The following is a 22,676-nucleotide window of genomic DNA, read 5'->3' on the forward strand; positions in this document are numbered from 1 at the left end:
TAACACACAAAATCACCAATGGGACTATGCTCCACAATTTGGACGATCAGTCGATCGCCCAGCTCATAGGGTACTTCGGAATGGTTGGCCACTGCTGCTGCAGTTTCGTCCGCAGTGGATGCTGGGTTCTCCATTCATGGACTATCGCTTGCAGGTGGGTAGTCCACATCTGTTAGATATGTGGCCACAATTTTGCTTTCCTCAGGTGCAAAATCAACTACTGGCAGCTGTGCATGACAAGAAAAAAGGCATGTAATATCAAACGAGATCACTTAAGAGAATTGGATGGAGAATGCAACATCAGCATGTCGAAATATGTTTGTCAAATAAACGTGGTACGCAAGCAGCGTCCTTGTTTGGACCTTCACCTTTCACAGCACCTTGTACAAAATATGATTATTTTTAAATGAAACATAAGGCAGTCATGCTAAGTATAAGTGAATATAACTTTTAGCCTATCCTGTCACCTTGCAGGCTGTGATAGGTTTGACACAAAAAATCACAAAACAAGGAAGAGAAGGCGCAGTAGTGGTTGAAGTAGTCACAGTAGTCAGTAGTCTTGAAGGCACAGTAGTGGTTAAACAATTTTCAGCGTAGTGCTCTTGCGACATCTCAATAAATATGATAAGCATGCATGCATGCTTACAGCAACAACTGCATCATAAACAGTTCTAGTGTAGTGGTTCGAACAGTTGGTTACCTCCACTTTCCTCAAGAAGGCCTCTGTCATTGATTGGCAGTGATCCGAGGAAAGAATGAAGCTGCCAGTAGAACGCCCATTCAATTCCTTTAACGCCTGTTGTGGTGCCACAATGCTTCAGTTTCCGGAAAAGAAAGTTTTGTTGAATGCATGCATGAAAATATCAATATGTGCAGTGTTGCTACCTTTATGGATAGAAAAACAAAAGAAAAATGGGCTACCTGTTGCACTCAGTGCAGCACCTGCCTGCCATTTAAGCTAGGAAGAAAACGGGCTCAGGAAATGAAAGAATAGCGCAGCAATACATGAACAGTTAACACATTCAATGTGCAAATTTTAACACATTAGGCACTCTGGAATAGATAGGGTCATTATCTCTTTATTACAGATTTTATGCGTTCAGGAGAAGGTAAATTTTTAAAAGGAAGAAAATGTCACAATTTTTAAATGAACTCTGTATACAAGAGATGGACACGTGCGGTAGCCATAGAATAACTCACATTTATTGCCCGCACCCCGGAAGTGCCCGAGCACGTTGCCAGGCTGGCTGGCGTGCACCGTACAGTTTTAGCAGTCACCGATACATCCTCTTTTCTTTAAACATTGAGAAGCTGACTATAGAGTCAGCCCTTCACAAGAGGGAGCAGGTGATATGCAGGACGAGACGTCTTAATTCTGGTAGGCGAATCGGCACTGGGCCCGGTGTTGCTTCAGCCTTAACAAGGCTCTCAACATGCCTCATCTCTGGGGACCACAAACAAAATCCTTTTCTTGACATCCACTGTTTGTGAATTATTGCAACTGCATCGTCCTCTTCTGGCAACTTCACTGCAATGTAGTGATCACCTTATACAGAAGAAACATACATGCATGTACCATAATTTCTTATGCAAATGCTCACTGGTATGCAAAACATAGCAAAGCCTCACAAGAATAACTGGCTCCAGAATAAGTAAAAAAATTTTACAGCCACAAAAATTTAACAAATACTGAGATTTGTCATTTAATAACAAAAAGACATCAGCAAACTACACAACTCCAGATTTTGTTACACCCTTCAACAAAACATCATCTTTAGCACTTTGTAAATGCTGTCTTGCATCGTTAATAAATCTCTTTGATAACATACCCAAAAATGTACCCAGAAGTGTTGTCACTGTCTTGGACTCCACTCTTACTCCGATGGAGCCTTTTTTTTCCTTTGAATATGTGGCTGTGCTGTGAAATGCTTTCCAAGCTACTCCTAATGTGCCTAATTTTGCTCATGATCTGGGTAATTCGCCTCTACATTACAAAGGCATACCACCAGTATTACGATACCTCACTACCCATCTTCAACTCCAGATTTTGAATTACATTTTATTCCTTTAAACTTAAGAAAACACCTTGAGCTTGGCGCATGATAGCCTTGGATGCTTATGCGCCACTGAACCCAACACAACATAAGAAAACTGTAGCACTATGCCTGTACAGACCCTCAAGCTTATCCTACATTTCATCCCTTAAATTAGCATAGCTGCATCATCAGCAAATTTGAGGTTATTGTTTTTTCCAGTAAATTCCAGAAACACAATTCATTTCCTGACTAGTATTTTCTCACTCCATCCGTGGAGAACAGTCTGCTGTGTAGTGCCAACAACATACACACCTGTGCCTCATGAGGTGTGTAAACAAGGCAGCCAAATCAGATACTGTGCGTAATCTGTGGGGGCAACGACGCGAGGAAGCGGGCGTCTCTACGGCCGCGAGTCTACGGGCGGAATGGGACGCCGGCGGTGCGGCAGCAACTATTTTCTCTTTTCACTTTGCCTTCCTTTGCAAAATAAGCACAGTGCACGTGACGCGTAAGCCTGCGATGCCGAAAACTTGCTGACGGGTTGACGCTCCGGCTACGGAAGTACGCAGGAAAAGGCCTCGCTGTTCTGTCTGCCGAGCGACGCCGATCGCAGCGCAAAATATGGAAGCGAGCGATACCCCGACAGGAAAGCGGTGGCTTTAGCTTCGACACCAAGCATGTCCGTGTCTGCAAGAGGCATTTTGCCCTGCGCATTTAATTCGGCCTCACGAGTTCGTGATCAACGGAGAAGCAGTGTCGCCGCAACGCCAGAAGCTGAAATTCAGGCCCGCGCACCGTCCCACGGATATTCGAAGGCCAACCAGCGTACTTGAGCACGAATCTGTGACGAAGTTGCATATCAGACAGCTGTACTCTTCAATGTGTTTATGGCTTTTGGTGCGAAAACACCACTCCACGAGGTCAAACCCAACCAATTTTGCGGCGTCCCTGAATTTAAGGGTGCAGAAATAAAATAAATATTGCCGCGACTGGAAATTTCGAACTCCTGGCGGCGCGAACGGGACAGCTTCGCTGGCCACTGCACGAGAACAGTGTGCAATCGCAGCAGCCGATCACGCCTCATGTTGTTATTGTTGCCTCAAAAACGATAGCACATACCCACGGTGGGAGATTGGCCAGGGTTTCGTAGACCCAAACAGGAAAAAACTAAACCGCAACACTCACGCGCTGCGCGCGTTGTACACCGCCGTCTTCAGCAACTTCCACCTTCCAAACGAACACATCAAACCAGCTTAACCTCGGTCAGAGCTTAACTTCAGAGTAATATCGTCGCCACACGTGCCAACGACCCAGCAAAGCAAAAAGATGAGCCAAACAGGCTAAACACATGCGTTCGCACGTCTGCTCGGTTTAACCATGTTAATTTTTATTTTTTGTACATGTTTCTCCGTGATTTCTATCTTTGCTGATTTTTGATTTATTGCGCGGCCGCTCAGAGCTTGTCTCTTCTGTTAGTGGGAAGCCAGCACATGAGCAATGAACAATAAAAATTCACAATTTCCTTGCACTAGTTAGTGCCTCCGTAATCAAAGCGTGACAAAGTGTTTATAATTGGCTTATGTAGTAAGAGTCTTCAGCAGCTGGCACGCCACCTCCGAAAGTGTCAGCAAAAAAGAAAGAAAAAAAAGAGAGAGATAGTGCTCTTTCAAACTACCGGTGCATTCGTCATGTGGTCGCTTTTGCAGCGCGCACTCCAGTTCTTAAAATGCCGCCATAACGTCTTGTTTTCAGCATTATTGAGATTGCAGTATTTCTCACAAAGGAAACGCCAGCCTTAAGCAGCCTTGCACAGTTAGATGAAAGCGAGGACTCGGCCGAGACAGGCGCAACCCAGACACATATAGATATGTTACTGATCGCTACGCTAGATCTTCCAGAATGACGTCGTAGGCATGTTGCGGTAAAAATGAATGCGAAGGCTGGCTTTTTTACAAAATCGCTTTTTTGTAAAAAGCAACGAGAGGAAGTAAGCGCGTTAACTGTTTGTTAGAAAACAGCCGCTAACAATGTTTACTAGCGGCTATCGCCGATCTCCCAGGGTTTTTAGTGTCTCGATGTTGCAGCCAAGCTTTCAGGTGATAACCAGTAAAGTATAGCGCCCATCCTAAGCCCAAATACCGATCCCCAGAAAGCACAAATACCAAGCGAATAAGAGCCTGTTGGCCGGAAAACAGCCGCTGCGAGCAGGCGCCGCGCAGCGACTCGTGCCCCCTCGCCGACAGCCGCGCCACTAGCGGCGCGCGCTGTCCCTATATGAAACTTTGGCCGGAGTTTCGTGACCAGAAAAAGCATTGAAGGACTATGGTAATACTGAAGAGTGGAGGAGAGGAAAAACAACATTCTCTCTTTTAAAAAGCACTTTTAGGCATTTTTTGACAATGCTGTGAAAAGGCCAGGACGACAGGGTAGAAGGGTACGAAACGATGCATATTCCGAGCATCAAGGATGAACAAGGCGAAGTGTACAGGTGTCTGCTTTTGCGAAACTTTCTTCCAATGACACATGGGTCACCAGATAGAAAATGAGCAAAGTTTTCAATCACAATAACATAACCATCTGGAAGTGTGCAACAGTTATTTTTCTTGTCAGCTGCAAGCACAAGATTGCCTGGTAATGTTGCTCTAAAAAATTGTGGCCCTTGGCAAGGATCAATAAGCGGCCCTGACTCATGTTTTGATGTGAAAAGCGGGTAACTTGTTGCCTTCATGTTGCCAATGAAAACTGCCCTGTTAAGCCAACCTGTTACACAGCTGTTCAAGAGGGTTTTCTGGCTTCCAGAGCATGCACTTTAAACAAGACGTGTAATTTTGAAGTGGAAATGCACTGCAAGCATCCAGGGCCCCTAGGCGCAACACATCAGCAGCTAGATGGTACAGCCCATGCACATTATGTGAGGCATGCTGTTGACCATAGACCTTAATAATGCTGCTAATAAAAAAGCTCAGCAGTCCTTTTGCATACTCATCTTCATTTTTTGTAGCAGCAGTGCTTGACAGTACACATAAGGCTACATGCAAAGCAAGGAAATTTTTATACATCTCTGATGGAATTACTGATTGCAAAACAATAGGTCCTGCATACAAAAAAAAGAAGCGAAGTTCTGTTGCTTTCCACCTATCTAACTCTGACAGGCCCCTTGGCTTCCTGTTGAAGTCACAAGGCACAAACTCAGCTAAGTTTGTATTCCTCTCTGAAATCTCACTACAGACTTTGCTGCCTACCCTAACTTCTTTTGGACCACGAGTCCATAACAGCAGCAGCTTGCATGTTACACCTCGACATACAAGGTGCATATTATCAAATGCCACAGTTTTTATAATGTCTATAGGGAGTTTTTCAAGGACTGTTTCACCAGTGTGGTGCTACTCCTGTGTTTTTGCTTGAAACCTTACATTTATTCGTAGTTGTCTAGGACCTCTTGGAAAACAACACTCTACCTTCACAATATTATCCTTTGTTTTATTTGGGTTTAAGGTCCCAAAGCAACTCGGGCTATGAGGGATGCCGTAGTGAAGGGCTCCAGATATTTCGGCCACCTGGGGTTCTTTAACGTGCACTGACATCGCACAGCACACGGGCCTCTAGAATTTCGCCTGCATCGAAATTCGGCTCCCGCGGCCGGGATCGAACCCGTGTCTTTTGGATCAGCAGCCGAGCGCCGTAACCACTAAGCCACCGCGGCGGGCACAATATTGTCCTTTTAAAGTACACTTTGGAAAACTATAGTAGCCTGTGTGCTAATATACATCACAAAAGCTTTAGCTGGTGCGTCTCAGATTATAGAATGGAGCCTTACAGCAACTGTCAATATGCCAAATGTTATGCCTGTATACATAAGACATTTCAGCTTGTCCACAATGTCCTGCAGAAATTCATTTGCATTTTGTGGTTTGTTGACAGACAGTTACAACAAATGGCAATTTCTCACTGATGTTGACCCGGCCAAGGATAGTCCAAAACTGTCTTTTAGAGCTTTTTGAAACTGGCAGGCCATCAGTGTTGAAACTGAGGCTCAGTTCTGCAGGCAACTCGCCACAGTTGAGCAGCAGCCACCTTAATCCTACTTCAATACCGAAATGACGATATTTTCTTCCTGCACACTCCAAAATTCCTGCCGATTTCTTTGGAGTCTGAAGCAGGGCTCTCGCAGACGACGGCAGAGAAGAAAAACAAGCATGTGTCTGAAGAACTTTCAACAGCGATGTCATCGTGGCGTGAGATGACTGTGATTGCACTGCCCAAATCTGCAGCTTTGCCTGAATTCTGTGATGTCATCACTAGCATCACCTACACTCGTCCTCCGTGGAAGCGCCGTCATTGGAGTAGGATGCAGGAGGAATGCCTCCTTCAACACCATCCATGCTGGGACTTTCTGCAGCTTCCCAGACCCACGCCGACCCAAATCACGCACAACACACAACAGGGGGCTCCAGTTGACACAAAGTGGATGGATGGCCCTGCTAGTGTTTGATTTCGCTCCAAGTTCAACAGCTGAAGACACGCGTCAACGCACCGTTTCCTCTCCCGGCGGAACTGCCGATCAGAACTTTCTGCCATTTTGAATGGATCTGGAGCATTGTCCGCCTTGTCTGGTGGTCTGGCTTAAAAATGGTGCGAATGCCATAGAAACAAGCTCAAGCGACAAGTAGTTTTGCCTATCGTGATGACTACTAAGTTCGCAAGTTTTCCTATGAAAAAAATTTAGGACATAACATCAAGCATCTCACCTTTGTGTGTAACCGTTGCCTTTATGACTTTTACATATGAAGTGCTAGTTGCAGGACCTGGGTTCGATGGAGAGGTGATGCCACATTTACGCTGATTTGCAACTGCCTTACTTGTGCATGTTTACAGTATGCATGTCATGTTTTTGTGCACATGTGCGGTGTTCCCTTTCACATGCCTTCACTTGTTAGCTGTGATGCCCACATCTGGCTATGTGATGTGCAATGTTACCTACAGCCTGGTTTCGGAAGCTGATTTTTATGAGCACAGTGCCGTTTGAACATGGTGAGCTGTACGCTCCACATAGCCGTACCAGCAGGAGGCAGAGTGCTGCACAACAATGCTACCTCTTGCCTGTTGTGCAGTAGCTTGTCAGGCACACAAGCAGGGGAGTGACAGGACTGAGTGTTTGTGCACATTGAGGCATGCATTTTAAACCATGTATGCATGTAAACAAACTCCAGTTGTGTATACTATTTGCTGCATGCAATATTTGTGCAAGCATTCAGTCAGCAAACCAATTTCCTTCATTGTGGGCACACTGTTTATTTTACAGCGTCTCTCAGCCTGCGAAGTTGCTCAATTTTTATATCCCTCTCGATCTCGAGAATTTCTGCCTCTAATCTTTTTTTCTGCACCTCGAGGTGCTGGATTGTTTCCACCTCCACCTTCTTTTTCTGGAGTTCGAGTTTATGTATTTCTTCAGTGAAGATCATTTTTTGCTCTCTTTCTTTGAGGACACTGCCATGGTCCTCCCGAAGCAGCTGCAGTCTCACTTCTTGCTCTTCACGGAGGAGAGCAGCTCTGGTGATATTTTCGTCTTCCAGAGTTTTTTCTAGAAGGGCCATCTGCCCTCTTGGCACTCTGCCACTGTCGCCAGCAGCCACTGCTCCAGCAGTGGTGAGGCTAGCAGTAGCTCCAGAAGCAGCAGGAGCATTGCTGGAGCCTGCTGCAGCAGTGTTACAATCAGCATCAGTCTGCACAAAGGCACTGTTGTCGTCGGCTGCTTGCGAACCTGGCGCAGCTGTGCCAGCAACAGCTGCTCATGGCTGGCTGTCAATGCAGCTGCAGTCGTCCCACTGGTCGTCTGTAATAAACACAGCAAATGCAAAACAAAATAACTATAAACTCATAAAAATACTACCTGTCTACCTTGTTAGCTGCACGTATGTGATAAAACCGCTATGGTGGGGCACACAAAAGAGAGTGAAAAATAAAAGTGCGCAGCCCATGCCACCTTGAAATGCAGCGTCATGAAATTGCGCTCTGACATCGAAAAAAGACATTCAGAGGAGAGAAATCCTTTTCTTCCTACAATGGTTTATTCCAGATATGCAAAACACCCTACCTGTGTACTCGTAAGCAGTGCCACCAGATCCATCTACCATGGGCTGCAGAAGCCGCACAACTGGCAAAGTTTCCACTGGTGGCAAGCCAACTGCCCCATCTGAATCGTAATCATTTCTGATACAAGTGGCAATATGGCTTGCAATGGCCACCACCCGCTCACTCTGGGGAGAAGGGGGGAGGCTGCTGGTCCTCCTCCTAAACTGAAAAAAAAACTATATTAGCATAGAGTGAAGCCAGTTTGTGTCATTACAAGAATTTTCTCCATTGTGTTTACTTCCTTATGAATTGTTCCTAAACTGGTCCCACACAAAAGCTATCCAGGACACATCAGTGTGTGTTTTTGCTACATTTTTCTGCCACTCGTAAGTGCCTACCCGACAGCATCAGGAACCAGTAAAGGCCCGTTTGCTCTATGTACAGCCTCCCGGACTTTTGGGTGAGAATATCACGCAGCTGTCGATCGCGCGGCATAATGCCTCAAGAGCACGATGTCCGCGTCGTTTTAACTACGGTGCAGCACGATATTGAAAATTGCTTGAGACTGCTAAAACGATTAACGCAGGTTGCATGCGTCTGCAACACGGCCTACATTATACAGTAGGTCACGGTCTGCAATCGTAAATAAAGTAGAAACAGTACACTTCGCAGAAAGCGTGATTCCGAGCGCACCTGCTGCTTGAACCCAGTTTATGCAAAACAAGCGGAATTTTCACACACACTTTTATCCATGGTATACGAAGCATGCAGGATTAGTGCACGACTTGCAAGCCGCGCATACCTGTCTTGTGGCGGTCCCTCCTTTGCTTTGAGAGATGGTCTTTTGATTTTTGTTTCATATTGTTCCAGCAGTTTTTCATCTGGCCGGGGTCGCACCGGGTCACTCCATGGTGCGAACTGTATCGCCTGGCAACCTCAATCCACGTCTCGTTCTTCTTCGCCAGGGAGGACACGTCGGTTTTTTTGCACTCCAAAATGTGCTTCTGCTCATCCACCAAATTGGTGACCAGGGTCTTCTCCTCTGGGGTGAAGCGAGGCGCTGCCTTCCGCTGGGAGGGGACATCTTCTTGTGATGACGCCGACAGTAACGCCATTTTTTTAGAATCAAGGGCACCAACGATAAACTCGCAAATGATGCTGCTGTTGCCGGTGAGACGGAATGCACGGGAGCACAGGCTTTGTTGAACTTCGCGACTTGGCTTGTCTGTGGTGCAGGTTGCCAACCAAACACATCATTCGGGTGAAAGCGGCAGGTAGCACAGATATGTACTTTTCGTTGATGGTATTTTTTCAGCATAACCAGCTCGCATACAGAGTTCATTTATAAATGCTAAGCGAAATAGTTAGTTTTATTGGTGTACAGTAAAATAATAAATTGTTCGTTAATCTCGGCCACAGACGAGCAATGTGCCTTCGCGTTCAAGCAAGCGCTTGACTTGACGAAGGAAGTCAGCCTGAGCATCTATGAAATGCGAACGCTGACTTCGGCGTTTTCTTCGGGCGTACTTCCCCAAGCCAAGCTTAAGCCCGAGCCAAGTTACATTTCTGCATTCGGGGGTAAGGGTGCTTGCCTCACAACTTGCACAAGTCATCCAAAGTGAGCAAGTGTCTGCATTAGTAGATGAGTGGCATATGTTCAAATGTGACTTGGCTCTCCTTTTGTGAGGCAAAGGGGTGTAATGAGATTTAATATAATCTCCTCCTCCGTTAAACATCTTCATGTGAAACAGAGGCAGGAAGAAGAGAAAGAGCATCCGCAACTGCGTTCTCTGATCCTTTACGGTACTCTACTGTGTAATTGTAGCGGAGAAGGCGTTCGGACCACAGTTCAATGCGAAGAGGCCGCCTGCCCGTTCCCTGAGAGGACAGGAGGGAAACTAAGGCTTGATGGTCCGTGCGGAGTGTGAAAGGACGACCCCACAAGTACGTATGCCAGTGCTCGCAGGCCCAAATGCATGCAAGTGCCTCGCGCTCTCCAACTGCATACCGTATTTTCTGGTGTATAAGACGCGGCTTTTTTTCAAAAATCTTGCTGGTGCGTCCTGTATAAGGGTGCGTCTTATATGCGAATTTTTCGGCTTTTTTTTGTGAGTTCAGAAATTACTCAGGTTCATGTTGAAGCTTTTTTCACCGAAAAAATATCGCTACCAATAACGCGGTTGTAACACGGCTATAATAGGGGGACTGCCATGTGCAACTTTTTTAGGTGAACTTTGTCATGAAACGGTGGGGGTGATGACTTCCGGGATCATAAACACGTGGCCGTTTCGGAGGCCCCAAGCAAAAGTAATGTGAAATGCCAAAAAGATGGCGACAATCGCGCTTTTCGCCATTGTCAAGACATGCCGGCATTTTTTTTTAGTCTCCCTTTGCAACTTTGTTTGCTCTGTGTACGTAGAACGTGCATTGTGCCAAGAGAATGTTTCAGCTGCATTGCCTCCAGAAAGGGGAAAACTTTTTGATAGCGCATCCGAAGATGAAGACTTCGAAGGTTTTAAGTGAAAATAAAATGTTGTTATGGACATATGGAAAGTTCTTTCATTTTTTTATTTGCTAAAACGTGGGCGGGTATGGCATGAGTGTCGCCTTATCGATCACTTAGCGTTGCTTAAGAACTCACAGGTGCGGTGCATTTCACAAGCATATTTAATTAAGCCTCACTAGCCTAACTGGGTAAATTGGGGTGCATCTTATACACGGGTGCGTCTTATATGCCAACTGTTTCAATAACAGCCTGCATATATGGCAGGTGCGTCTTATACACCGAAAAATACGGTACTTCCTTTCCGCCGGAGACATCGTACGAGACGCAAATGCAGTTGTATGTAGCTTGTGCCCATCCAGTTGCTGGAGAACAGCGCCAAGTCCACAGCCAGGTGCGTCCGTGGAAACAATCACAGGAAGAGTCTCATCAAACATTTGAAGTACCCGGCTGGATTGAAGCAAGGACTTGATACTTCGGAAACTAACGTCTGCAGCGGCAGTCCAACTGAAAGGCTGGTTCTTGTGAAGGAGGACTCGCATTGGTTCAACAATGTCCGCGAGACTCGGGAGAAACTTCGCGTAGTATTCGATTAAGCCAAGGAAAGAGCAGAGTGCAGTTGCGTCAGTTGGGGCAGGAGTGTTAATTATTGAATTTACTTTTTCCGGCATTGGTGAGGTACCCTGGGCGGCGACCTTGTGACCCATGAAGGACAGCTCTTGTACACAAAAAGTGCATTTGTCATTTAGTTTGAGTCCTGCATTCTTGATACGCTGAAAAACAGCCGTCAGGTTGGTCAGAAAAAAAAATAGGTTGTATCATCTGAGTTTCGGTTTCACTTTCACTTTGTCCGTACCGTGGCACCAGTGTCTTGTGTATAAAATGCTTTTGTGAATGTTATTAAAGGACAGTTCGTCTGAGATCAAAAAAAAAAAAATAGGTTGTATCGCCTGAGTTTGGCCTTCACTTTCTCAGTACCGTGGCGCCAGTGTCTTGTGTATAAAATGCTTTTGTGAATGTTATTAAAGGACAGTTCATCTGAGACCAAAAAATAGGTTGTGTCATCTGAGTTTTGGTTTCGCTTTCACTTTCTCCGTACCGTGGCGCCAGTGTCTTGTGTATAAAATGCTTTTGTGAATGTTATTAAAGGACAGTTCATCTGAGACCAAAAAAATAGGTTGTGTCGTCTGAGTTTTGGTTTTGCTTTCACTTCTCTGTACCGTGGCGCCAGTGTCTTGTGTATAAAATGCTTTTGTGAATGTTATTAAAGGACAGTTCATCTGAGACCAAAAAAATAGGTTGTGTCGTCTGAGTTTTGGTTTCGCTTTCACTTTCTCCGTACCGTGGCGCCAGTGCCTTGTGTATAAAATTCTTTTGTGAATGTTATTAAAGGACAGTTCGTCTGAGACCAAAAAAAAATGTATCGTCTGAGTTTCGGTTTCGCTTTCACTTTCTCCGTACCGTGGCGCCAGTGTCTTGTGTATAAAACGCTTTTGTGAATGTTATTAAAGGACAGATCATCTGAGGCCACAGCGGCCCTCTGTCTCTCTGCGGCGCCCTCCCGGGCCCGCCACACAAAGAAGCCCGAACACTACAGATATGCCAAAAGGAAATTTGTCAGCTTCTTGATGACGGATCCCTCTCCTTTCATGGGCTTCATACTGCGCTTATCCCCGCAGGGAGGCGTCTGCAGCATGCAGACGTTGGTGAGTGGCGACACCACGGGGTTAACCCGAGCATCCGCAGGGACATCCCCGCAGGGGGATGATGGTGAACAATGCGTCACCACGGACCCGAGCATCCGCGCTTAGCCGTGCGTGGCATCGCCGTGTCCGGGGAAAAGGGGATCCTGGTGGTTGAGCCGATGCCGAGCGTTTGGACCCTTAAGGCCCCTCGGCGGAGGCAACACACCACTTTGGCCCCAGCTTCCTGTAGACGGCACCTCCGGCCTGACCCGACCGGGGGAAATCGGCAGTCGCCTTTTCCTATCCTCCCCTCTATCTTTCAATTTCCTATCCCTTTCTTACAACTCTCCTGTCTCCTCCTCTTTTCTTTGTTTTTTCCTCTTTTTCCTGGCGGCGAGGGTTAACCGTGTGTGACCAACTACCCTGAGTTGAGTCATATTAGGTTATAGTTAAGGTGTACAGCTGGCGTGGGCAGGACTTGCTCGCAAGTTCCTGTCCCGTCCCCTTGTTGGGCTCCATGGTGGGTGGCTGGCACCATGACCGAAAAACTAGAATTTTTATGGCTCCCCCTTTTTCCAAACTAGATCGCTCTCTCAAGAGAGGGCGGAACGAAGCAGAAGAGTTTTTTCAAAAAAGAAAAGTCAGTTTTCCCAAGTACCATGTGATCCATAGTGAAGTACAAGATAAACAAGCTAGAATCCTGTCCCCCTTCCTAGTGTCAAAGTGTTTGACAGAAGCCTTGGGCATTGGCTACAAGGTATCTAAAATGGCTAGCGGTGACTTACTGCTCGAACTGCGTGACAACGTCCAACACTCAAAACTCGTAAACATTGTATCTGTTGGGGATATTCCTGTCTCCGTGACGTCACACCGATCTCTGAACACCGTCCGAGGCGTTATATCCGAAAATGACTTTGTCCACATCACTGAAAAAGAGATGCTCGAAGGTCTGAGTGACCAAGACGTGATAGATGTTCACAGAATCAAGATCAGGAAGGATAATAAGGAAATAGACACAAAACACATGATCCTGACGTTCAACACCAGCACACTGCCCGACACAGTCGAAGTAGGTTATCTGAAAGTTAACGTAAGACCATACATTCCGAACCCTCGCCGATGTTTCAACTGCCAACGGTTCGGTCACGGCTCACAAAGTTGCCGCGGCCGGAAAACGTGCGCGAAATGCGCCTCGAAGGATCATTCTGATCAATGTGACGCAGCCCCGCACTGCGCAAACTGTGAAGGTGACCATGCAGCATACTCCAGGGCGTGTCCGTCCTGGAAAAAAGAAAAGGAGATAATCACCATAAAGACAAAGGAAAACATTTCATTTAAAGAAGCGAGAAGGCGTTTTGCACTCACCAACTCATTCTCCTTCACAACAAAACAAAACTTCGCCGATGTGGTGCGTGGGCGCGGCGCACCACACCAGGCTTCGGCACCTGTCCCGGTCACACGTAGTGAGCCTGGGGCGGGGCCATCCGCGCCGTCTGGTGGAGTAGCTCACGCTACTCTGCCAACTCCAAGTCAGGCTGCGCAGACCCCCGGGTCGGCGGGCCTCAAGACCTCTTCCCACAGGTCGAGGTCAAACTCTAACGTGAACGTGCCTTCTGCACGGTCATCCAGCGCCTCCGCAGAGGCGATGGACACGACCCCGGGCAGCCCCGCGCCGTCCACGTCGGACGGTCGGCGGAGCTCTCTGGATCGATCAAAAAAAGACAGGCCCCGAGTCACGGGGCCATCAAAAACTTGATCTAGTTTTTCACCCGATACAAACACAAAAATAAGATGGCTTTCATAATACAATGGAATTGTAGAGGACTTTTACACAATTACAGCGACATAAAAGACATACTAGGAGCACATGCTCCTGTCGCCTTATGTCTACAAGAAACAAATTTAGGTCCCCAAAAAAATAACTTTCTAAAGAATTACACTGTTTTCCGCCGCGATCGGGAACAGGCGAGCCGACTATCGGGAGGCGTAGCCATCATAGTTAAAAACGGCGTCCCGGCTCGAGAGCTTAAACTAAAAACAAGACTTGAAGCTGTCGCAGCCACTCTGGTTGCCCATAAAACCATCACAGTGTGCTCACTATATATCGATCCGCACTTTAATTTAACACTACATGACTTAGAGGATCTTTTAGAGCAGCTACCAGAGCCATACCTGGTAGTTGGAGATTTTAATGCACATTCACATTTTTGGGGAAGTGAAAAAACTGACGCTAGAGGCCATCTCGTAGAGGATTTTATTTTATGCAATGACGTCTGTTTACTCAACTCTAATAAGCCTACATACTGCTCCCCAACCTCGGGGAAAATGAGTGTTTTAGATTTGTCTTTTAGTTCACCGTCTGCTTTTAACGATTTTAACTGGAGTGTTTTAGACAATCCATATGGAAGTGATCATCTCCCTGTCATAATAAGTCTTTCATCCTCGCTAACAGTTATTCCCACAAAACCACGGTGTTGGAAGCTAAATTTAGCTGACTGGCAACTTTTTACAGCACAAGCTACATTAGAGAAAATAGTTTTAGAAAATGTTGACATCAATGAGATAAATGAAAAATTCACGAATTGTATCCTAGCTGCCGCACATTTAGCTATTCCTCAATCCTCTGGAATAGTAAAACAAAATCACAAATACTGGCACACAAAAGAATGTAAAGATGCAAAAAAGAAACAAAACAAAGCCTGGGGCATTTTTCGGAGATATCCAACACATGACAATCTCATAAACTTTAAAAAAGCAAGAGCAAAAGCACGATACATCAGACGAAACGCAGAAAGGGCATCATGGCAACAGTACATATCCTCGATAAACAGCTCAATAACATCCAAAAAAATGTGGGAGCAGGTGCGGAAATTCACTGGAAATTTTACTCCTTTCACATTTCCAATGCTAACAACACCCGGTACTCAAACAACATTAGAAGAACAGGCCAACATATTGGGTGAGCATTTTGCTACAGTATCAAGCTCAGCCAACTACACACACTCCTTTCAAAAGCACAAAACAATAGAAGAAAAACAAAAACTTCCCTTCAAAACATGCATACAAGAAGACTACAATCAGCTTATTACAATGCAGGAACTAAACACAGTACTAACATCCGGTAAAAAGACAGCACCAGGCCCAGACAATATACATTATGCCATGCTTGCTCACCTCTCTGAGACTGCCATAGAGGCTCTCCTAAAATTTTTCAATAAAATATGGATGAGTGGAGAAATCCCCCAAGCATGGAGAGAAGCATTCATAGTACCCTTTCTAAAACCTGGCAAACCACCAACTAGTCCCACCAGTTACAGGCCAATAGCACTCACTAGCTGTATAGCAAAATCATTCGAAAGCATTCTAAACATCAGACTAACCTTCACACTTCAGTCCCGGCAACTTTTAGATATACACCAATGCGGGTTTAAAAAGGCATGTTCCACAACTGATCACCTTGTTCGCTTTGAGAACACAGTCCGGGAAGCGTTCATCCACAAGCAACACTGTATCGGGGTCTTCTTCGACCTGGAGAAGGCTTACGATACCACGTGGAGGTTCGGTATCCTCCGTGACCTAGCGGACCTAGGTATCCGCGGCAGGATGCTGAGCTGTTTGAACGACTTCCTAACCAACCGCACGTTCCGAGTCCGCCTAGGCGCAACCTTCTCCAACACTTTTATACAAGAAACTGGCGTACCCCAGGGGTGCATCCTCAGCACGACCTTATTCATCATCAAAATGAACTCCATAGGAAAAGTAATCCCAAAATCCATAATGTACTCAGTTTACGTAGATGACCTCCAAATAGCATGCACGTCTTCCAGCATACCTACCTGTGAGCGACAGATACAAATAACACTAAATAAACTGGCCACCTGGGCAGATAGAAACGGATTTAGATTTTCTCCTCAGAAAACAGTAGCGGTTCTATTCTCTTTGAGACGAGGCCTACAGGCCGACCCCACACTATATCTAAACCAGACCCCATTACCTGTCAAACAAGAGCATAAATTTCTAGGGGTAACTTTCGATAAAAAGCTCAGTTTCTTGCCACATATAAACAGCCTAAAGAAAAAAGCTTCCCAGGCCCTCAATGTACTGAAACTACTGTCAAGAAAACGCTGGGGGTCTGATAGGGCATGCCTGTTACATATATACCGTTCTCTGGTTCGCTCTAAGTTAGACTATGGGTCCATCGTATATGGCTCAGCAAGACCATCCTACATAAAACGACTGGATCCTATCCACAATCTTGGTTTAAGGTTGTCTTCAGGTGCTTACAGAACTTCACCAATAGCAAGTCTGTATGTGGAAACGAATGAACCTTCCTTAGAAGATCGAAGAACTGCACTAACTTGTACATACATGCTCAAAATCCTTTCACAGCCCAAACATCTCTGTTACCCAATTGTCACGAAATGCCCATCCCGAATGCTCTTCAACAACAAGCCCCATGCAATTAAGCCGTTGCTCTTGCGCTTCGAAGAAAAATTTCAAACCCTGAACATACTAAATGAAATCAAAAATATTGCCCCAAGACACGAAGCGCTACCACCGTGGTACACTCTCCCCACAGTGTGTGACGTCACACTAACACGCTTCAGTAAAACCTGTACGCCACACGACCATATAATACAAGAATATCTAGCACTACAAGAAAAATACAGAAATTACACAGCATTTTATACTGACGGGTCAAAAACTCATGCTCATGTAGGAAGCGCAGTAATACAAGGAAAAAATGAAAATGCAGTACGACTGCCCTCATGTGCTACAGTTTTCACCGCGGAGTGTTATGCTATTAGTGTTGCGGTACAGAAAATAACTAATGAAAACATCAAAAAGAGCATCATTTATACAGATTCACTGAGCGTCCTTACAGCATTAAACTCCAAAAATGCCACAGAGCCACTGATTGGAAGCATCATACACAATATAGTGAAGGTCACAACACGAAAACATGTTATAAAATTCTGCTGGGTTCCCAGTCACGTTGGCATTAGGGATAATGAGAGAGCCGACACGTGTGCTGCACAAGCCAGAGCCATGGAGGTGAAACATGTGGGTTTGCCTCCGAGGGATTACATGAAGTTAGTGCATAGCAATCTAAGAGCCAAATGGCAAGCTTCTTGGGAAAATGAAAGAAACAACAAGCTGCATACTGTAAAGCCTATTTTGAAAGAATGGAAATCATGCCGTCATAAAGAACGTTTTATCGAAGTAATTTTATGTCGTTTACGCATAGGCCACACACACATCACCCATAACTTCTTATTAACAAAAAAAGACAAACCTGAGTGTGAAATGTGTGGTGAGGAGCTCACAGTGAATCACATTTTAATCTCTTGTTCGCATCTCGAAGAACTTCGAAAGAAAATTTTTACGGTATTTTACAATGAACACATTCCATTTCATCCCGCATTACTTTTAGGCGAGCAAACACTCGTCGAGTTTTCACTTGTTTGTAAGTTTCTAAAGAAAGCCAATGTTTTAAATTTAATATAATGTAACTTCTATACACTTAACATAACATCATCTAACCTTGTGTTTGGCGCATGATAGCCATAGTTGCTTATGCGCCATAAAACCCCATATAACTAACTAACTAACTACTGCGCTTGAAGGACTGCACGAACCTTTCCGCAAGACCGTTCGTCGCCAGGTGATATGGCGCGCTAAATGTGTGTCGCACATCATTCTGCATGAGAAAGGTCCGAAGTTCTTCTGATGTGAATTGAAGACCATTGTCCGTGACGATGCATTCTGGAATGCCGTGACATGCAAACATAACGCACAGTGCATCCACGGTGTCCTCTGCCGTAGTTGAACTCATCACATGAACTTCAGGCTAAGAAACATTTTGCCCAGGAAAGGCCCTGCAAAGTCCAAATGAACTCGGCGCCATTGTCCACTCGGCACTTCCCACAGGTGCAGAGAGACCTTTGGTGGTATGTTGCTCTCGCTGGAGCACCCAGCACACTTCTTAATGATGGCTTCAATATCAGCGTCAACAGATGGCCACCACACAAATGAACCTGCAAGCGCCTTCATTTTCACAGTACCTTGATGTCCAGAGTGCAGGTCACTGAGGACTGCTTCTCGCAATACAGCTGGAATGACAGTTCTTATGCCCCAAACAATGATGCCATGGTGTAAAGAGAGTTCAGCCTTACGCCTGTAAAATGGACACGAGTCCCACCCATTCACAATATGGCAGCGGACTCTCGATAGCAGGCGGTCACGCTCTGTGGCTTGTCTGGCTTGATGAGCTGTTACAGGTAGTTGCTCCATTTGGTTCAGGTAGAAAATCTCAGCTTCATCTGGTTTGTCTTCAGGACCGTCGGGAAGAGAAAGGCGTGACAATGTAATTAGCATTATCTGATGACTTGCGGTACTGTATCTCGTAGTCGAGCCCAGCTAGAAACAAGGCGTAACGTTGAATGCGTGCTGCTTGCATCGCAGGAATACTGCTGGTTGGGCCGAGGACACGTGTCAGAGGCTGATGGTCTGTGATCAGCTTGAAGTGCCTTCCATACAAGTATGCATAGAACTTTTGTATACGCCAGACAATGGCTAGTGCTTCCTTATCTATCTGAGAGTGCTACCTTTCCGAAGCCTTCAAGGTTCTGGATGCAAATGCAATGGGTCTTTCACTCCCATTAGGCATTTTCTGTGAAAGGACTGCTCCGAGTCCATGGGGGCCAGCATCACATGCTAGACGTACTTCCAGGCTTGGGTTGTAGTACACAAGGACAGTTTCTGTGATGTGGCTGATATGCCACATCACACTCTTTTGTCCAGTTCCATCGTGATGATTTCTCCAGAAGTGCATGCAGTGGTTTGAGAAGATTGGCACTGTCTGGAATGAACTTCCCATTGTGTGCATGCTCTGTAGACTGACTTGTATTTTTGCTTTTCAGGTTGTCCCGTGCTCGACGCAATGTGGACAACGCCTTTGCTATACCTGCCAATCGGTTTCGCTGCCTCCACACAGTGATGAATACCAAGCCAGAACGGGCAACAGCCATTGTCGACGCAACATGCGCGCTACACAATTTTTTGGGCATGGATGGCCTAAGTGATGGAGATCCACATCTCGAACTTGGCAACACCTCAGAACTTTCTGAGCAGCCTTCACCTCGTGGAAGGATTAATGCCATCGGTGCAGCAGTACGACAACAACTTTGCAGCTTCTTTGGCAACCAAGGTGCCGTACCATGGCAGCGTGAGGCTGCCCACCTAGACGTGCGCAAGTATTGAGGAGAGCAAAATAGTGTTTGAATGAAATAAACTTTATTCTTGATTAGCTCATATTGCTGAAAATCTTTCAATCACTTTCAGAATCTCTGCCTGACACGACAGCACCTTCTCTTTGGGCACAGATCTGATATGTGCAGCGACCAGTTTTCCAAATTGGTCCGCTGGATCCTCTGGCTGCACAGGCATCTCAAATGATGTAACTAATTTTTCTAGGATTTGCTGGCGATCGTTCCAGTGAGCAGTGGACTCCTGAGCCCGTACATTCCTTTTCCTTTTGTTGCCTGGCTGCTGACCTGGAGAGGATGGGGCTGGTGCTGCCTGTATCTCTAGTGTGCTCGACTCTGCTGCAGTGAGAACTGCAGCTTCATTGTCTTGCTCTGGAGACTGCAATGAGAAAAAATGATAATGGCCAGTGTGTTCAACACACGTGGTCGGCGGCCTTAAGAAGTTAATGTAATTGCCATGGAAAAGTATCAATGACAGTTATTGCAGGGAACTTTTTTTCTCGGACCTCCTATCCGAACCTTAAAAACATAAGTGCATACTGAACCCTTACCCCGAAACGTACAGTTCCTACTGCACGCATAATCGGAAAGAGGCCAACAGCCATCGAAACCCAGGAAAAAAAGAGGGAAATGTTTTTTTTTTAGTTTGATTGGGAAAGAAACTGTATAATTATATTATGGCTTCACAATAATTAGAAAATACTCTCGAGCCGTAACATTACGACACTTAATTTCCTATTTATCAAACCCACAAAAAAAAATGGCAACATTCCCCTATGCTTCCCTGGTCTCCGATGGCGGCTGGCTTTCACATGTGTGCTATTTTCACAATCTGCTGTTTTACTAGCGGTCTTGTGCACATGCCCCGTGCCAAACAAACAGGTCACAAGTTGTCGCTTTTTCCAGCTTTTGACGGGAAAATTGCCACTAATACATCGCTAATATCGTGAGGGTACGATGTGCGAGGCATGCACAAAATATCTTACCGTTTCTACATTCACTTCATTGCCTTCGCACTGCCCGATGATTGAGCAGTGAGTCGGCTGTCGTACACTGTTCAAAAACTTCAGTGTCCGGAAAAACCTTCATTTTCCGGTGTAGGCCTCGTCGGCTGCCTGGCCACTTTTTGTGGCGAGAATTTTTTTCTTCTCCAGGCGGTAGGTTCGCCTTTTATTATTGAAAAAGGTCTTCAGTGATTCTGCGTGAAATCAAAGAACGATCATTTCCCATATCAAATAAATGCTCGCTGGATTTCATGCAGTATACTGCGTGAAAGCACAGCGTGTCAATCATGCTGCATGTTTTACGCACTAGTTACTTGATCGTCACTTCGAGAAATATGGCGAAATACATAAGGCTACAAAAAACACGGAAAAAATAGGCGAGGTACATTTGGAAATTTACGAAACATCACATACCTGTATTGTAGGGCGCATAGGCTGGCCAGTGTTCTGTCATTACTTCACTTATCTTTTCCCACAACGCCTGCTTCAACTCCGTATTTGAATAGTCATTGCGAGCAACGTCCCAAAGTGTTGGGAACTGCTCAACAAGATTGATTAAAAAAAGCGCCGCATCGTCACACAAAGTCATGGCGCGCACGTGAGGGCAGCAGTACAATGGCCAACGACCATGGAGGAAAAAAAACTGAGGAGGGAGCGTCTGGCGAGAACCTTGAAGCCGAGTCATAAAAAGTAAAAAGCATGCAAAAAAAAAAGCCGGTCCCCCCGTGACCATATCACGTGATGGCGTGCGGTGATCTTTATCACCGCCACGCGTGCGAGCGGCGAAACTGAAAGCGCTCAGGCAGGCGCCGCATCATGAAGTGCTGCGTGCCCGGGTGCAGGAGCCGCACAGAAATCGTTTGTTCGGAGGTTTCGTTCCATAGGTGAGTGAATATTTCTTCAATGGTACTAGCGATGAAAATATGCACTGTGGCTCTGCATGGAAAAGAGCCGAATGGGTAAATTTTTTTTTTCAATATTGCGTGACAGGTTTCCGAATGACCCTGTAGCCAGAAAACGGTGGACTGACGCACTGCAACGTTCAGATAATTGGTTACCGACAAAATGGAGCGTTGTTTGCTCCCTGCATTTTCGTGCAGAGGACTTCAAGCCTGCGACAGGCCATCTTCGCCGCCTGACAAAGTGCTGTGCCATCGCTTTCGCTTACTTCAGTAAGTAGCATGCGTGTATACCATTATAAATTAACAGCAGGAGTTTTTAGCGATTAGCTGACTGTCTGCATAACTGCATGACGGCATTTTTGCGCGCTTAGTCACCCTAATATTTCAGTGAGAGTGAATGCTCCTATAAAGTATGTGCAGGACTACAATAGCACTCTCTGAACTATCGCGACAGAACTTGACACCAGCCTGGAGGAGGTCTGCCGACCACCATTATTAATCACTATTAATAATTGATTAATAATTAAAAAAGCATTGATTATTAGTTTTATAATTATACATCAAATAATTTCGCTATTAATTTTATGGCTCATTCAATTCTGAAGAAAATACTAGCAATTCACAAATTTTGTCAAGTACCCACTGAACTGGAGAAATTAATTGCCTTATTATTTAATAAATTCTTTTATTTTGTAATTGAGTCATTTAAACTTTCCATTCAATCATTATTAATCATTACAAATGAAAATTACACTCTTACTGGATTACCGAAATTTGATGAGGACAAGCGCTCTGTCCACACTTCCTGTCCACAGCTCGTGGTGACACATCCCGTGCACGCCACTCATGAGGCAAGAAATGCTTTCGCATTAAAAACATCGAGCTCCCTGCTGGTGTAGCTCTTGGCCAGGAGCAAAGTTAACAGTTGTGCTTCATGGGCAATAATTAGCACTCTATAGGAGTTTCTCAAAACGACTTGTTCATGTTTTTTTTTAAATGGAAACTTTATTGCGATAACAAGAGATATGCAAAAAAACTGTTTGGTCCACTTGCTGCAATAATCAGTCCACTTGCTGTGAATTTCTGGGTACAACACCCAAGCGACGAGCAATGGTCATGTTCGATATAACTGGGCTCAAATGTACATCACAGAGCTTTCTGGCATTCTTTGCGAATCGAAGAGATTTGGAAACTAACCTACATGTG

The 22,676-nt window shown here is 45.5% G+C and overlaps 2 protein-coding genes and 1 pseudogene across 2 annotated transcripts in view; 1 reads left to right on the top strand and 2 right to left on the bottom strand.

The window, feature by feature from the left end:
• The window catches only part of LOC149362151 (uncharacterized), a 106,462-nt gene that overhangs the window by 65,822 nt on the left and 17,964 nt on the right, over window positions 1-22,676 (top strand). The gene's annotated exons all lie outside the window — the stretch shown is intronic.
• Window positions 4,787-5,350, bottom strand: LOC149362155 (uncharacterized). Its single transcript, XM_089572926.1, has one exon. The coding sequence runs from the start codon at window positions 5,348-5,350 to the stop codon at window positions 4,787-4,789; it is 564 nt and encodes a 187-aa protein (XP_089429052.1).
• Window positions 19,608-21,022, bottom strand: LOC149362156 (uncharacterized; annotated as a pseudogene).

This window comes from Amblyomma mixtum, chromosome 2, assembly GCF_055824585.1.
Source record: "Amblyomma mixtum isolate Tamu chromosome 2, ASM5582458v1, whole genome shotgun sequence".
Lineage (NCBI taxonomy): Eukaryota > Metazoa > Arthropoda > Arachnida > Ixodida > Ixodidae > Amblyomma > Amblyomma mixtum.

Excerpts from the sequence above, each read along its gene's own strand:
- LOC149362155 (XM_089572926.1), bottom strand. The coding sequence starts at position 5,350 with ATGCACCTTGTATGTCGAGGTGTAACATGCAAGCTGCTGCTGTTATGG.